Source organism: Trachemys scripta, chromosome 1, assembly GCF_013100865.1.
Source record: "Trachemys scripta elegans isolate TJP31775 chromosome 1, CAS_Tse_1.0, whole genome shotgun sequence".
Classification (NCBI taxonomy): Eukaryota; Metazoa; Chordata; order Testudines; family Emydidae; genus Trachemys; species Trachemys scripta.
The window spans coordinates 80,708,976-80,726,900 of NC_048298.1; the positions used below are offsets into that span (position 1 = coordinate 80,708,976).

General features: G+C 39.8%; 1 protein-coding gene across 6 annotated transcripts in view; it reads left to right on the top strand.

The window, feature by feature from the left end:
• Positions 1 to 17,925, top strand: part of VEZT (vezatin, adherens junctions transmembrane protein) — an 82,353-nt gene that overhangs the window by 1,874 nt on the left and 62,554 nt on the right. For 4 of the 6 annotated variants that reach the window (XM_034772988.1, XM_034772980.1, XM_034772971.1 and 1 more), the window contains exon 2: positions 12,485 to 12,595. The exons of the other annotated variants lie outside the window; for them this stretch is intronic. In XM_034772988.1, the coding sequence (XP_034628879.1) occupies positions 12,485 to 12,595 (111 nt within the window). The remainder of the gene's footprint in view (positions 1 to 12,484; positions 12,596 to 17,925) is intronic. 6 annotated transcript variants of the gene reach the window in all.

Genomic DNA, 17,925 nt, shown 5'->3' on the forward strand with positions numbered 1-17,925 from the left:
ATGTTTATATTGAATTCAGTGGAGCACTGCTGAATTGCAGGATCAGGGTTTCGTCCTCTGTATCTAATAAATCCTATTTATAAATCAACATAATTCTGACAAAAGTGTCCATGTAAATGCTATATCTATATAATAGCTATGTCACCTACTGAAAGCTACTCTCTCTTCTGCATTTTATAGTATTTGTGGAACTTGTATAAGGCCTCTAGAAACTTTACATTTACATAGCTGCATATTATGTTAGTTCAGTTAAGATAGCTAGTGTGGATCTGATATATTTATAAAGTAATGGTTAAACATATATGATGCATTTCAATGACAAAAGCAAAAGCTAAATATTCTAGCATATGCATTTCACTCTGTGACCCTGAGAACCGTCAGTGCAACTCCTAATAGGTCTGAGAAACTCACTATCCCTAGCACCTCGCTTTCATGGTACTTATCTATAAATTATGTAATGTTGATCTTAAAGGAAGCCAGGATCATGCTGATCATTAATATTGTTGTGAAATATATGTATAGCTACTATGTAAAAAGTTATACCTATATGATGAAAATATGTTCCTAAAGTCTGAATCAAGGCAGGGTTGACAGACAGATTTCTGCCAGACAACGGATGTATATTCACCTGTCTGCCTTGGTTCACATGTAAAGTAAGGATTGTGAGCCAACAGAATGGGAACCACATTTGCGTACAAAGTCAGTATGAGGATGCAAAGTCAACATGAGGTCAGCACACCAGAGAATAAACCTCAGGGGTGGGGGGCGCTGATCCAGACTTTGGGAACCATCAATGAGTTTTGGGAGATATAAGGTGATATAAGGAGAAACAAAACGATACTAGTTTCTTTCAGGAAGGAAGCAAAAGGACCGCATTTTTGCATTCACGAAAGAGAGATCCACCCATGTTGGTTGGAGATGCTGGGAGATTGTTTTAGGTGCGATAGACTACTTTAGACAATGTTTTAGCTTGTTAAGTTCAGTTTAGGCTTTAAGAGGCATGTTATAATTTTGTTTTATATGTAACCTTTCTGTTTGTATTATTATCCTTACTTGCTATCCCTTAAATCTTACGCTTTGATAATAAGCTTATGATTGTTTTCACTATAAATATCTGTCAGTGCTGTGATGTTATATAGGAATTGATCCTAAACTGAATCAAACAAGCTAGTGTGTGCACTGCGCCCCAGGAGGATAGCAAACCTAGTATTTCTGTGAGTAACTAGTGACAGGGGTTGGATATCACAGAGGAACGCTTCAAAGGGGCTTGGAGACTAAGGTGCACGTACAGTTAGCCTGCAAAGCTGGCAATGCCCTGAGAAGATTCTTTGGATAGCTTACAGGCAGGTGTTGTAGGGAGCTGTTAAGCACCATGAAGTCTCACTCTCACGGGAGGCAGGTAGGTAACAACATGACTCCCAATCCTGGGCACCTTGAGAAAATGTCACAAGGTCACACCTGCATTTGCAGGTGTATAGGGAACATTTTACGTGTGATTTTTTTTTTTTTTTTTTTTTTTTTTTTTAAGAAAATGAATTATTAAATCCCCATGGCTATTAGTTTCTAGAAATTGGAATCAACCAACTATATAAGGAAGTCTTATTAGGCTATGGAGATACTAAATGATCTAACATTTAGTAGTTCACTGTTTCTTTCATGGCTTTAATAGATAACAGTTTATATGCTACTTGTTACTGGTTATAGAAAAGTACAATCAGTTTTATAGGGCTTCTTTCTTACAGTAATTTCAGTTTGTCAATTTGCTGATAAGAGGGAATGTCCTCTCATGGATCACTAACTGGTTAAAATGTAGGAAACAGAGAGTAGGAGTAAATGGTCAATTTTCACAATGGAAAGATGTAAATAACAGTGTCTGGCCAGACCTATATTGGGACCTATGCTGTTCAACATATTTATAAATGATCTGGAAAAGAGGGTGAACAGTGACATTGCAAAATTTGTGGATGATGCAAAATTACTTAAGATAGTTACGTTCAAAACTGACTGCAAAAAGTTAAAATTTTGTGGATTCTTTTTGTGAAGTCATACAAACTCTAATTTTTTTTAATTGCTGAAAACATTTTTATGTAGATGATCAGAAAGTAAACAGAAATGGCCCCTTAACTTACTTGTTCATGCTGTGTAAAATGCAGTAAGTAAATAAACATTAAAGGATGGGAAAAAAACAATTTTAAAATGATCAGTTTGAAGTTTGTTTATGAAGAGCAGCAGAATATTGATTACTTGCAGTTGTACTACAGCATTGTTTTTCTTTATAAACAAATCTTGATTTCTCCCAGTCTATCATCTCTAACTTTTTCCTTCAGGAAGTTCAATGAAAAGATGTGGTTAACTTGTAGTTTTGATTTTTCTCCAAAATAATATATCAACACTCAAGTTTTAAAAATAATTTAATTTTATGATAAGAATATAAAGTATTTAGACTATGATGGTACCCCAGAAGGCACCCAATAGTTAGGTCATTTTACAGGATTTCCACATGCAGCTATTGGGTTTATTACTCTTTGCCAATTAGTCATTGAATCTGCTGATTTTTTCACGATTTCAGTAACACTGCTTAATGTTTCAGTATGAGTGGTGGCAACTGCTCTATTTAAGGTTACATTGTATTTCTATTCTAGCACAAATTTCGTAACTTTGAGAATTTCAGCTTTCAGACTGAAATTTTGGATACATGATCTCTGAAGGTAAATTTTTAGGAACATCTGAGTGGAAAAATACTTATCCTGTTTTTAAAAAAAAAAAAAAAAAGTGTGACTTTTCTTTGAACAACTCTAAAGCTTAAAGCTGTGGGTTAAAAGTTGGAATTTAGATTGGATATAGCACTCACTGAGGAGAAGTGCCTTTGGTTGTTCTGAAGAAAACTGGTTTTGATCTGAGTGAGTTAGGAGCCTTTGAAAAAAATTGCATTATGCATAGCTAAGAATTATTCACTGTACATACATGTGTGGCTGATTGTGGCACTCTGTACCTCAAAGTAGCACCTTGGAACCTCCATATTCACCACTGTCATGTCATAATAAAGATATCTATCTTACAAAGTATGCCTGTTGAGGTATCATTTTAACGGTCTTGATCTGTTGAACATTAATATCCTGTTGGATTGTATTTGCTGTGTGTGTATTACTGAAATATGTTGTGAGCTTGGGAACACCCACAACCAGCTTTTCAGGTACAACAATGGAATAGCCAGACGCACTGATGGCCCATTAAAGGGAATCTACTCCTGACGGCTATCCCAGAAAACTTCTCAGAGAGAACACATAGACAATGAAGACTGCTTGACCAATGGGGACTGCCTGATCCCCATGTCAAAAGATCTTTCCAGCAAGCTGGAAGAAACTATAAAAGAGGGGAAGTGACATCATGACTTGGCCTCAATACCCCCTCAACTCAACACCTGGAGAACAACCCGTCTCAACATGTCTGGAGGACAAAGACTTTGAACTGGGGAGGGTGGTCCCAGTCTGGAAAGGAGTACCAGCCTGTATATTGAGGAACTATACCATCTGTCAGGGAGAGACACTACTTGATTCAAATCCTGTTTAGTTGTAGAACTCAGAGTGTGAATTTGTTTATTTCTTAGGTAACCAACTTTTGATTTCTATGCTTTCTACTTATAATCACTTAAAATCTATCTTTCTGTAGTTAATAGTATGTAGTTTTATATTTTACCTAAAACAGTGTGTTTTTGTTGAAGTCCTTGGGAAATTTCAGCTCAGTTTACAAAGGTTAATGTGTGTCCTCTCCACATTGAGGAAGGGGCGGACTAGGTAATGAACTTGCACTGGTCAGGCTTCTGACCAGGACAAGATGGTACAGTTCTGGGGTGTGAGGTTGGGGAGATGGGGGGAATTGGCTGGAGCCTCTCTATTGTTGGTTCATGAGTAGCTGGCAAAGCATTCATGTTACCCCTGGAGTTACCCCTGCCTGTGGATGTCTGTAAGTGCAGTACCTGCCAGAGGTTTGTAGTTTGTCACAGCATTGCAGTGTGAGAGGAATACCCTAGATTGGTAGGACAGAGGGCTCAGCGATCCCACAGTCCAGGTTTCACCCTAGGTACCCCATCTCACTTATTTAGCTGTGTAGTGAAATATATTGTTGTGAATTAATAGGGACACCTGGGGCTGAAGTCAGGATTTTTAGACATTTTATAAAGTGTAGAAGGCTTCTGCTCTTTGTAAGATCTGGAGGGAGTCCTGTTCTGTTGCACCTTAGGAGCTCTGCATCGCCTCAGGTTTTGACGAATGGGACACTGTCTTGTTGTCCATGTAAGATATTGGGGAAAGGATATTTTAGTGATGTCTTTCTTATCTAACTGTGCATACCCAGGGTACAATCCAGACTAATGAGTCGCTGTGTCACCCCATCCTCTAACCTCGGGTGCCCTTTACAAACCTTTGCTGTTGTGGCCTCCAGTCTGAACAGCTCACAAACAGCCTCCAGCATGTAAGTCACTCTCAGCTATGTCTCAGTATGTGCTGCAGCTAGCCAGCCACACCTTGGCTCTCACCAGCCAGGGTTATATTGCAGGATGACCCCTACACATCCCACTGTTCTGTTCATTCCCTCTGGGGCACCTGGCATTGGCCACTGTGGGAAGACAGGATACTGGGCTACATAGACCTTTGTTCTGATCCAGTATGGCTGTTCTTATGTTCTAACACTTGCGGTACACCTCTACCCCGATATAACGCGACCCGATATAACATTAATTCAGATATAATGCGGTAAAGCAGTGCTCTAGGGGGGGCGGGGCTGTGCACTCCGGTGGTTCAAAGCAAGTTCGATATAAGGCGGTTTCCCCATAACGCGGTAAGATTTTTTGGCTCCCGAGGACAGCGTTATATCGAGGTAGAGGTGTATTTCGCTCTTCCTAGTTCCTTAGTATACTTCTCTGTGCTCAGCAGTTTTATGTAGCTTCTTCATAGTTCAAATCCATTTCCATTGTCTTTCTACTGGCTGTCAGACTTTCCTCAAAGAGTTTCTTGATTAAGCACTTTGCTCTTTGCTTTGAAATCTAGCATTTTTCTCTCCAAACCTACTTAACCCCTCCTCTTTGAAGTAATATTGTTTATTTGTATATTGCTTTTTCAGTCTAGTAGTACATCAGTAAAATGGAAGGAAGTACAATGTGGCAGACTTCCCAATTTTGTGCAGTTCCTGTAGAGTACAGAATTATCTCTTCTTTCTTTGAGTAAAGCATCCCTAAATGGGCATAAAAGGGTCATTAGCTCCAAGCAACATCAAGCTTTCCTTACTGCAAGCATGGCTTCCTTCCTCTGCCCCCCCCCCCCAATCTATTGTAATTTATTCATGAGGCTCGTACTGTTGCTGGAAACATTAGCATTCACATAGACTCATGGATATTTTCTTTAATGTTGTTATTCATTGGATACTTCAGTACTAATGGAAGTTGTATGCCCATTCCTTGATAAAAACTACAACACTATCATGACATCATTGTCATAGTAAAATCTGAACTCTTACTCTAGATCTAGTGGATGTCTGTTCAGAGGTATGACTTTAATTCTGTCTAGTCTAGTATTCACTGTTAATTTATTCAGAATCCCCAAATTAGATAATACAACTTTGTACCAGACTTAATTGTTTCATGTAACTGATATAGTCCTGTCCCCTCTTCAACCTCAAAGTTTGGAGGAGGGAGTAAAAACATTCTGTGACGGGATGTATAAAACCTGCACTGGGAGTGAAAGGGTTAAGGAACAACTCTGGGCCCAGACAACCCCACCCAGCTGCCTCTACAGAGCCTGCTCCAGTGGGGCTTAACAGGTGCCCATACTGCTCAGAAGGGAGCTGACCAGGCAGGGAGAAGAACCTGGCCTTGGGAGCTCCTGAGGAAGGACGCAGATGCTGCTCCTCTGCAAAGAGAGGAACTGACCCGCTAGAATCCAGGCAGACTAAAGGCATTGTGTTTGTTTTGTGTTATCTTGGTTGTAGACTGGGAAAGCTTGAACTATGGCGTGGAGTGGTAGGAAGTGGCCCAAGGAGGACTGTCTTAAGGTTCTCTGGGGTGCCGGACCTTGGCTACCCTCAGAGGGCCCTGGGCCAGAGTCTGGTACAGTGTGAGGGCCTGGGCTCCCCTACTACCCTCTATTCACTATGTGCCACCTCCATCAAGCGCCAACCATTACACATCCATCCAACCAAAGTATAAGATTTCTTTTTTTCCTATCGCAGTTCAGATCCCAGAGGAAAGTCTATTCTATATCAAAAAGAAGTTTTGGAAGTTGGGTTCAGAGGACTAAAGGTACAGAGAATCAAAACCACAAATCAAAGTTCATAGCTCAAGCCTCGTTTTATAATTGAAAATTAACCCCCTGAACTGGGAGGAAGTTTGGCTATGCAGTCAGATTTTGAACATGCAAGTTCACATCTGGAACTCCACCCAATAAAAAAAACTTGCATTTGAGCTATATATTTTAGTTCAGGCCTATTCCTAATACAGACAGTCAGACTCATACAGCTCAGGAAAATAGATGTGTGCAGAAAAGAAATCTTCTGTAGGATTGGGAGGAAACTCTCTTGTCTTCTTGCAGGAGTGGAAGAAGCCCATCATGAGAAATGAGTCCTTCTGACAGGGCATACAAATCCCACACCAGTAAGGAATTAGTTAAGCAGTTGCCCTGGGTCCAGGCAGCCCCACAACTCCTGCAATGCATGCAGAGCTTAGGGAGGAACTCAAAAGGAGGGCAGGGCAGGCCAGCTCAATTGAGGTGGGCAGTGGAAGGGAACAGACCTGTGCTCTGAGCTCTTGGGAAGAAGGACTACAGGAGCTCTTGTTAACTGAGGCCTGGCAATAGTGACTTGACCAAGCCTGCAAAGGAGCGGCTGATGATTATTTTTGAAGGTCAGAAACTTTGTTGTTTGTTCATTTCTTTAATTTACCCTGTGGGAAAAAGAGGACTCTGGTAGGAAGTGATCCGGGGAGGCAGTTGCATAGCACCCCAAGGTGCAGGACCTAGCTGCCAACCCGATGGAAATAGTGGGCCCAGGTTCCCCTAATAATCCCTAAAGAGGTGACAACGATAAGAGTCTATCCTCAGCAGGCAACCAAGCTGGAGAAGGCTCTGGACACACAAGGGTCCAGACCCGAAGTCCCTGACCTAAGGAGAAGGCCCCAAGCCCCCAAAGCTCTTTCAGGCATCCAAAGACTTGCTTTCTTTGGCGGGCTGGAATGTGTGACCTGACTGGATGGCTGAGTCACTGCAGGGCCAGATCACAGCTGTAAACAGGAGTTCCAGGAAAGAAGAGGACTTGCCATGCCCTGCCTAACCACTGGGTAGTGCCTGTGGTAAATGACCTTCTTCACAGTCTGGAAAACAATGGATAAAAGAACATGTCATACCATAGAATGTATAGAATATCCAAAACCACATTTAATTTAAGCAAAGCCTGTAAATCATGATATAAACTGCCATCAATTTCCTTTTCCTGTAGAAATACTGGGCCTATTCTCTAGTCTGAAAGATTTGAGTCTATTCCACCTCTTTTTTTGCAGCTCTCAAGAAATCCAAAAATATTTATACCTTGATTAGCTAGACAAATATGCCAAATATCATAGGTTCAAGAAGAACACCGTGATGGCTACACTTTCAGGCATCCAGCCAGGAGACTACATGGTGTTGATGGACATGGTGGAAGCGCAGCTCAGACATTTTGCTATTCGTTTGTCACAGAAAGCTTATTGGATCCTTGCGAAATTCAGAAAAATCCTAGTGGAAGGCTCTACCTTTTCCTGGCATAATGGAGCAAGTTTTAATTCACCCCCTTCGAAGATGTACCTGTTTTCTACATAGATAAAATAGCCATGCACATGTGCAGCACAGCTTTCCTTTGGTTAAAATGTTGGTTAAACTGCAGCCAGTGGTCAAAGTGAATTTTCCAAACCCTCATCACTTGTTCAGTCAAAACCAGTTTTTACCAAAGACAATTCCCATTGCAAGTTATTTCCCACCCAATTTCAGCTGTGCTAGAACAGTTGTTGTTTTTTTTCCAAAAAAAACAAGTCAAGATTTTTATTACTGTGGGGAAAGTCTACACTACCCGCCTCTCATACAAAAACACCTGAAATCTTTTTGGCTCAAACCTTCAAAAGAGTTCTCTTTTTGACAGAAACCAAATGTAGAAATCTTCAGCCAGAAGACGTCTCAGAAGGTTATAAGGGATGGAAATTTTAACAATAGCAGTTGAGAGCACACTCAGGCTACATCTACACTACGGGGGGAGTCGATTTAAGATACGCAAATTCAGCTATGTGAATAGCGTAGCTGAATTCGACGTATCGCAGCCGACTTACCCCGCTGTGAGGACAGCGGCAAAATCGACTTCTGCGGCTTCCTGTCAACGGCGCTTACTCCCACCTCCGCTGGTGGAGTAAGAGCGTCGATTCCGGGATCGATTTCTACCCGCCGATTCAGCCGGGTAGTGTAGACCTAGCCTAACTATAATAGTCTTATGATGTCATAGAAGCGTAGAACTGGAAGGGACCTCAGTAGATCACTTTATTATGACACCACATACTAGATAGGATAAGGAAGTAATATTTCCTGCTCTCTCTTCCCATTTTATAAACCCATTGCAGGATTCCATACACAAAATAAAGCCAACTTAAAATTTACACTTCTGTCAAAAATGTTTTACCTACCTTTCTCACAAGCATCATCTAAGATTACTATAATTGAAAGAAGGGAAAAATGATTTTTCTCCCATTTTGTGTACTTCATGCATTTGACAGCATTTTGTGTGTATTCGGTTTCAATGATTTCTGTCTTTCAAGTCAGTCATATCCCCCTGTTTGTATGGACCTTTCACACAACAACAGGGAGAGAAAATAAGGTAAATACAAGTATTAAATATTAGAAAATGTGATTGTAATACCACAAAAATTGGCAGGAGGATTCAGAGGCGTGTTCAGTACTTGAAACTATTTTAACTCATGGTCTGAAATTGACTAGCTATTAAGCTGAATGTCTTACAAGTAGACTCTCAAAGGGAAAAGAGATGGGGAAAAATGTTAGAGGTACATATAAAAATCTGAAATGTATTAGGTATTTTCCTTGTGTCTTTCCCGCTCAGAAAAAGTCAACAGTAATGTAACCTGACCTCTTTCTCTCAAGGTTGCTTATACAATCAAAACTACACAGTGCAATCCATTGGGACACCTGGCCCTCTGGGACTGCAAAGGTTAGCAGTTTGTAGGACTCTTGCTTGTTGCTAAGTTAGACATTTTGGCATATAGTTCTGTAGCTTTTCTGTGCTTATAGTAGGTTGGTTGTATTTCAGATGTGAATGAAATGGTTCATATTCTAGTTAAATCAACTTCAGAAACCCCCTGAAAAAAACTGTTTCTGTGTTCTTAAAGTAGACAATTGAGAATCCATCTTTAGCTCTTTGACTGAAGATATATGTCCTCCTAGATCTGTGCTTATTAAAAAATGCCTGCCTTGAGGCACTAGGTCAAGTAACAGCAGTTTGCAAGATATTTCCTGCTTGGCTGTTTAACCTTCCAGAAAGCTTCTGTTGGCTTTTTTTTTTTTTGGCTCTTTGTTTTGCCAACCCTCCTACGTTTTGTAATAGCTTATATTTTGTGGCACAAGATCTCTGGTATATCCTAACAAAGATACCAGTGTGTTAGACCTCAATCCTCAGGGATCAAATTTTGGGGAGGAGAGAAATAATGGTGCTCTCCCAAGTGCCACCAACACATCTGCTTCCTTGCAACACCACAGTGAGACAGCACTCACAGTACTTTCCCTTATAAGGGCATGTCTACACTACAAAATTAAGTCGACCTATTTTAGGTCGACTTACAGTCAGAGCAGTAATTACTGCAGTGGTTTATGTCCACATTATCCTCCTGACGGTGGCATGCATCCTCACGAGGAATGCTTCCACTGACTTAAGAGGGGCAGTGTGAAAGGCTGAAAGCCTGGCTGCTCCCCTGGTCTCTTGGCTCCCTGCTCCCCCCTGGGAGCCTGGCTTGCCCCCTAGGCTTCCTGCCAGGAGCACAGCAGCCGCCTTGGTTCCCCGCGGGGAGCTCTGCGCGCAGAGCCTGGGCAGTTGTTAGGCTCCCAGCAGGGAGCTGGGCACCTTGATGCAGCTGGGCTCCCAGTGGGGAGCCGGGAGCCAGGTTTTCTTGTCAATTGCATGGATCTAGCACAGAGCCCTGAAATTGACAAGAATGACAGCCAACAGCCCATGTAAATAATCTGCAGTGTCTATACCAGGGGTAGGCAACCTATGGCACGCGTGCAGAAGGCCGCACGTGAGCTGATTTTCAGTGGCACTCACACTGCCCAGGTCCTGGCCACCGGTCCGGGGGGCTCTGCATTTTAATTTAATTTTAAATGAAGCTTCTTAAACATTTGAAAAACCTTATTTATTTTACATACAAAAATAGTTTAGTTATATATTATAGACTTACAGAAAGAGACCTTCTAAAAATGTTAAAATGTATTACTGGCACGCGAAACCTTAAATTAGAGTGAATAAATGAAGACTTGACACACCACTTCTGAAAGGTTGCCGACCCCTGGTCTATACGGACACTGTGTCACCCTAACTACACTGACATAAGCCCTACACCTCTTGTGGAGGTGCAGTTATTATGTTGGTGTACCAGGGCTCTTANGCACGCGAGCTGATTTTCAGTGGCACTCACACTGCCCAGGTCCTGGCCACCGGTCCGGGGGGCTCTGCATTTTAATTTAATTTTAAATGAAGCTTCTTAAACATTTGAAAAACCTTATTTATTTTACATACAAAAATAGTTTAGTTATATATTATAGACTTACAGAAAGAGACCTTCTAAAAATGTTAAAATGTATTACTGGCACGCGAAACCTTAAATTAGAGTGAATAAATGAAGACTTGACACACCACTTCTGAAAGGTTGCCGACCCCTGGTCTATACGGACACTGTGTCACCCTAACTACACTGACATAAGCCCTACACCTCTTGTGGAGGTGCAGTTATTATGTTGGTGTACCAGGGCTCTTACATCAGTAAGAGCAAAGCTATAGTGTAGTCACTGACATAATTAGGTAGACTTAATTCTGTAGTGTAGACCAGGCCTTATTCATCATAATGGGATTGTCCCTCTTTCTTCTCATGTGTTTTGCTTAATGGTGAAATAGATAACAATGTTGAGATTTAATTGATTGTTGGGATTCAGAGTTAATATCAACTGAGGTGGATAAGGGAAGGTCACTCCTTAGAGCTATTGTTTAAAGCTGTCTGTAGACTCAGGAGGTGTTATGTTGGTTTAGACTGACTCCAGTTTAAAAAAAGTTCAGCTCATCGAGCTGCTGCAAACTAGCCAGTAGCTCCTTATTCAGTTGAGTTTTGCTTGTGTAAGGAATATGGGGTTGGATGTTTGCACATTCCTAAACTTCCTGCATCAAGCCCCAGGTACAGATTTTGGGAACATCCAGCAGTATCGTCCTTTACCTGCCTCCATTTCTTCTGCCGTATATCAATGACGCACTTACCACTTTTTGTTATACTCTTTCAATTATGATTCTCCACCTATGTCTTTGTCAGGAAAGCTTCCTTGGGCTGTTCAGACTGTACCCTGCAGCCCCTGTTTTAAGTGGGGAAACAGTATTGTGGCCTCAGTGCAAATGAATATGAGAGCTCTGTCTAGTATTATATAAATACACATTATCGTAACATTTCTTTATAAGGCACTTCTGTGGTATCAATAACATGCAGCTACCTGCAGAATCTGTGTAAGGAAAAATTCCAAGAGCTTTATCGTCTTTCAGTTACAATGGTGTGGAACTTACTTAACCCTTTCAGTGCAGTTAGATGCACAAAGTAATTGATGTATGTTGTATATCAGAAATTTTTCCGGAATAATGGGAGGAGAGGTAAATGGTTCCAAGGACTGCTTTGAATGCTGCATTTAAGCTATATATTGCTATAGCTTTTCTGCTGAAGTACTAAAGAAACCAAAAAAAAAAAACCAACAAGGAGGAGGAGAAACCAAGTACTGTATGCTACCAGTTACAGACAAAAGGGAGTAGAAAATTTAAATAACTTTCTTTCACTGTCTCAAAGTCATTATCTAATATTAGCTTTGTGTTGTGAGCGATTGGTTGGATGACAGTCAAATCAAATGAGGAGATGATTACCAGCCAAGAGAATATGACCAATACTTTTAAATACTGTTGCTTGGAAAGCCTTTTTAATGGCTTTTTTTCTAACGTTTATGTGCAGTAATTCTTTTAAGCAGTATCTTTTTTAAAAGCTTTTAACAATACATCATCCGCTTCTCCCTTCCCCCAGTTATAAAACAACATTAGTCAGGAAAAATTGCACCATCCTGGTATGTTTCAAACTGCTTCTACTGATGCTGCTGGGAAAATGCTACTGTGCAAGAACAGGTGCAATTACATTGACTGTTACTTCTCTTCTTCTGCTTGGGTCACCCTGAAGGCACAAGTGGAAAGGAACGGGGAGGTGGGAGACATTCTCACAGACACATGGGAAGAGTATAGGAGAGAGAAATGGAAATCTCTTTTCCGGGAGACAAAGACTGCACTATCTGTGAGTTTTTAACTTTTTTTTTTTAATATAGACTTAAAAATTAATTGTTTTGCTTTGCGTTTGGCCACTGCTCATTTTGGCCTTTGCTGTCCCTATGGTGAAAATGCAGTAATGTTTTTATTGAGGGTGCTGTTTAAGGGTTTATTCGAGGTGATGTAATCTCTGATAGTGTTCTTTTGACATAGCAGCATCTTCAGCTTTGGAGGAAAGCATTCCAGTGTTTTAAAGAAAATCTCTTAAAACATGTTAGTCTGGAGAAGGTATTAAATGTTATTTTAAAGTGATATTGCTTAGTTAGCTAAATCTTAAAATTAAAAATTGGGACTGGAGAAGATTTTTCTGGGTAGTGAATTTGTGGTAATAGAAAATGTTAGTTTTATTGAGGAGCCCTCATGTTTTAGAGATTTACTGGAGAAACCCTGAGTCATTTGCCTCATGATGCATCAGCAGAAATAACTTGGGCATGGCTTTGATTTTACTTGCTATTGTAATAAGTCAAGGAAAGCTTCTAGCATGGTAGTCTCATTTTTTTATCACAATGTTGTTTGTCATAATTTACAAAACACTATAGTGCAATGTGGTCATTATGAAATGCTACAGTAGATTTACGTATTGGTGGGGAGACAGCTCATCTTTGGTTTACTGTCTGCTTTCTGGAACTAGGAAACTCCCTCCTGTATTAATCTTTCTGTCACACAACATTGCACAATTGTTGGATTTCTCATCTATCTTTAACTTTTAAGTTTATTTATTACTCAGTTCATGTTTTACTGTAGGCTTAATCTGAGTTTCAATTGCACGCAAGGCTCAGGGTATGTCTACACTACCCGCTAGGTCGGCGGGCAGCGTTCGAGCCAGCGGGGATTGATTTATCGCAACTAGTCTAGACGCGATAAACCGACCCCCGAGCACTCTCCTGTCGACTCATGTACTCCAGCGCCGTGAGAGGCGCAGGCAGAGTCGACAGGGGAGCAGCACCAGTCGACTCACCGTGGTGAAGACACCACGGTAAGTCGATCTAAGTACGTCGACTTCAGCTACGTTATTCACAAAGCTGAAGTTGCATAACTTAGATCGATTTCCCCCTTCCTCTCCCCCCCTCCCCCCAGTGTAGACCAGGGCTTGGTCTTCTCAGAGACAGTTTAACCAACTCATTGCTGCTGACAGCAAACATGGCTTGCACGTGACTGTCGGAGACAAATTAGAATGGGAAGAGAGGCAACTCATGTTATGTGCATCAAAGCAATATAAAATTTAGTTTCTTGGAATCCTAAAATTGTTTTCAGTTTCCAACACACACTACTAGCAGTTATCCCAGTAAAATTACCTTTTTCATGCATGTAATACTCAATGTTTTATGATTACAGCACTGTACACCTATTGAACCTTGACATGTTCAAGCAAACCATGGAGCAAGAATCAGAGGTTTAACTATACTTAAAATAGGTTTATAAGTAAGTTTGCTCTCCGTTTTTGGGGACAAATAGGGAACAAGTGATTTAGAGGGTCTCAGTGACTGACTGGCCTGGAAGTGGAAGAACTTCACAAATAAATACAGCTTGTATTAGAGTCTATTCCTAAAATAAACTCTACTCCCATTGAAGTGAAGATTATTATATTATTATTTATCCTACATTGTGTATAGTCCCATTGGAAACTAGAGATATTGTGACAGGCACACTGTGCCTTTGAACATTTAAAAATAATAAACAACAAAAAATAATTTCTCCTGAAGCTTTGTAACTGAAGCATTGCAACATACCTATTGGTAACCAGAAAATGAAATTAAGACGCAAAAATGGTACTGACTACTCTAGTTTTTGTCCAGGCTGAGAAAAATGCAAAAGTGTAAATGATCAAAAATAAAGTTTTAAAAATACTTTCATTTTTAATCATCTAAGTCTGTGTTAGCCATAAGGAATGTTTTTAATATTTTAATTTGACATAACCCTTTTAGGTCACCCCATTTTAAATGATCACCTGACATTTTGGCATGAAGAAGGCTCTCTCTCAATAGCGAATAAAATTTGTAAAATTACAATCTGCTGCTAAGTGCAAGGATGGACTTTGTGATTTGTCCCAGGCTATCAGAATACAAGCCCAGTGATTGTTATCCATAATATGGGAAATCATCAACACTTCTTTTTTTTTTTTTTCCACTTTTTTTCCTCTCTTGATTTATTGACAAGAAGCAATGTACAAAATCCATAGAGGGGATGGTAGGAGGAAGAAGAGAGAGACCCCAAGAAGCAAATTGTTTCATTTCAGTATGGCTATTTTAGGTGAAAGCATTTCAGCCTAACACTGATATTGAATGGAAACATTAACCAAAAAAAAGCTCATAACAATAACTCCCATGGCTGAAAGTAAGTATAAGCGAGAGAGAGAGAGAGAGCGTGTGTGTATGTATGTATGTAAACTTTGGTGTTCCCTTTGCATAAAACTAAATGAGTGAGAAGTGTTGTTTAATCATCTGAGTTAGAACTTGTGTTATAATGCAGATAGATTGAGAGATTTAGTTACTGATTTTTTAAAAAGCTTCATGAAGATGAAAAATGCTATGTAAGTAATAAGGACAATATTTCTCTCTCTCTTGATGGGGCACAATCTCTAGAACAGGATCCCATCTAATGATGGAGTTGCACAAATATAGTTTTTGGAATCTTTAATCCAAATGCTGAAAGCTTCATGTGTGTGTCCCCACACAGGAAATGAACTCCTCAGTCTTATTATTCCCTTCCTAGGTTTCTTAGCTATTACCTGATTCAAATGTGTCTCTCTCTTTTTTGGGGGGCGGGAGGCCGATTTCTCTACAGGCTGGTACAAAAATCCCAGACAAGTTATACAAACCTTATAACTGTCCAAGTGACAGATTGGTCACTATCATTTAAAATCAGATCATATCTAGGTCATTTCCCCCACCCCCATAAATGCATTCATGCCATTAATGCTATCTCTAGTAGCACAAGTGTCATCTTTGAATGTTATGGGTGAGAGAATTGGGAAGCTGAACATTTTGCCATGCGTACTGTGAATGAGAGAGCCCTCTCTTAGTAGAAGAGGCCCTCTGAAGAGCATGCATTAACTCATTATGATTCTTACCACTCTTCTTCCAGTGGCCTCACCCCCCACAGGCCTATTCGTTGCTTGTGCTTTGACATAGCCTGTAATCTTTTAGTAGATACTCACTATAAAGCGGTCCTAAATTCTTTTTTTTTACTTAAAATTAATGGGACTTCTTAGCCATTGGATTGCTCCAGGTTGTCCAACCTAATGGAAACTGACAGGTTCGTCCATAATGGACACATTATAATAAAAAAACCTTCAAGAAGTGCACCAGAAGGAACTCTAATGAAACTCAGTGCAATCAAAAAATATGATCTGTATTTTACACTGGTTATGGTCAAAACATAATAGAGTAACCGTTTGCACTATTGAGGCTGTTATGCCAGCTATTTCCCTCCATGTTGGCATTGTGTTGGTGACTAGCCTTGCTTGAAGAAAGTCTAATCCAAACAATGGTTATAGTGCCTGTGTGCTGTTAAGAAGCTTGCATATGAACTGTTACAGGTGTGTTGTGGGTCCACATAATGGTTAGCACACCAAATTATTTTTAGCTAAAACAAGGCCCAAGATTAAGTTTATCCTTTTCTCTCCTGAGTTTTCGTGCTTGCAGGACATTTTAAACAAATTTAACATTACATTTTTAAAACAGAAAAATCATACTCTACTATATGGCACTTACTTACTCATGTTCCTGTTAAATTAAACACTTCTGCTTGGTTGGAATACTCTACTCGGAGGAAAATGTACCTTCTTACCCAGCTAATCCAGAACTGCATGACTCTTTAATGATGCATTCCAGATTTACCTGCTTTTGAAGAAGTACCCTTCTTTAATGGGAAGGGCACTTGAAGAAAATGCCATTGAGCTGTTGCACTGGAAAATTCCCCACAAGGAGCTGAGTCACTTGTCTACTCCAGAGTCTTGTACTGTGTCCATCATTGTGGGTGAAGCGAATTTTCTGCACGGAGCTTTGAATTGAGATGCCTTAGAAATAGACTCATGAATTTGTTAGAATTCGTGTTTGAGTTTCAGGTAGTGAGTGAATAATGAGCTGTTGTTGTGAGTAATTCAAGGAGAACATGACAAAGTATGCATATGGTTTGATTTAAATTGATGCCAATGACTGAGGAAGTACTTTAGAAATGGAAGTAAAAATAACGGTAGCTACCATGTTATAGACCTATGCTGTATAATAGCAAGTGGTTAAGTATTTGTATAGAAACAATGACTGAAATAAATATTTGCTAAATGGCAAGAAGTCTTTTGAAGCTGCAACTTATGTACCTAAAGTGGTAGTGGTATTTTAATCTTGTTCTCCTTGACTTGCTTCAGCTGTTGTCGTTATGGTAGCAGCAGGTAATGGCGATTTAATATAACAATTTATTTTAAAGATTTATCTAGGTCTTAGGTCAATTTCCCAAAGCTCATGCAGAGATTTGTGAACCTCTTCACAGATGCATTGCATACACAAACTTCCAGGATTATATGCACTTTTTACCTGGGAAAATCATGTTAGTTTTGAAACTGAAGAACATTTCTGGCCTCTTACTGGTGACATGTCTACTTGACTTTCCTTAGTAAATTTCCTCTATAATTAGTGTTGTGAGTGAATTGTAATCTAGTAAAATACTCATATGCTTCAACAAGACTTTTCTTCCATTTTAAGGAAGTTTGTAATAAATACTCCAGAGGGACTTTTTGCTGAACAGTTGAAATAGGGTGCATTCTTCGCTTATTGGCTAAGTAGTTTTCAACTATTCTTCACTTGCAGACCCCTACAAAATTTTAAATGGAGGTGTGGACCCCTTTGGAAATCTTAGACATAGGTAGAAACCACTGTTCTATGGTAACAGCAACATTTTGCGGACCTCTTAGACATAGACTGCGGACCGCCAGTGGTCCATGGACCACTGGTTGAAAACCACTGGACTAATCCTTCCTTTGTTATGAGTCTGAAACTTCTGCATTAAAAAAAAAAATCTCTGGAAAAATGTAATAGAATCTTCTTCATGTTCTTACTGAATGAGGTTTACATTAGGGCTGTCAAGCGATTTTAAAAAAAATTAATCGCGATTAATTGCCCTGTTAATAATAGAATACCATTTATTTAAATATTTTTGGATGTTTTTCTACATTTTCAAATATATTGATTTCAATTACAACACAGAATACAAGTGTACAATGTTCACTTTATATTTATTTTTGATTACAAGTATTTATACTGTAAAAGAAATTGTATTTTTCAATTCACCTAATACAGGTGC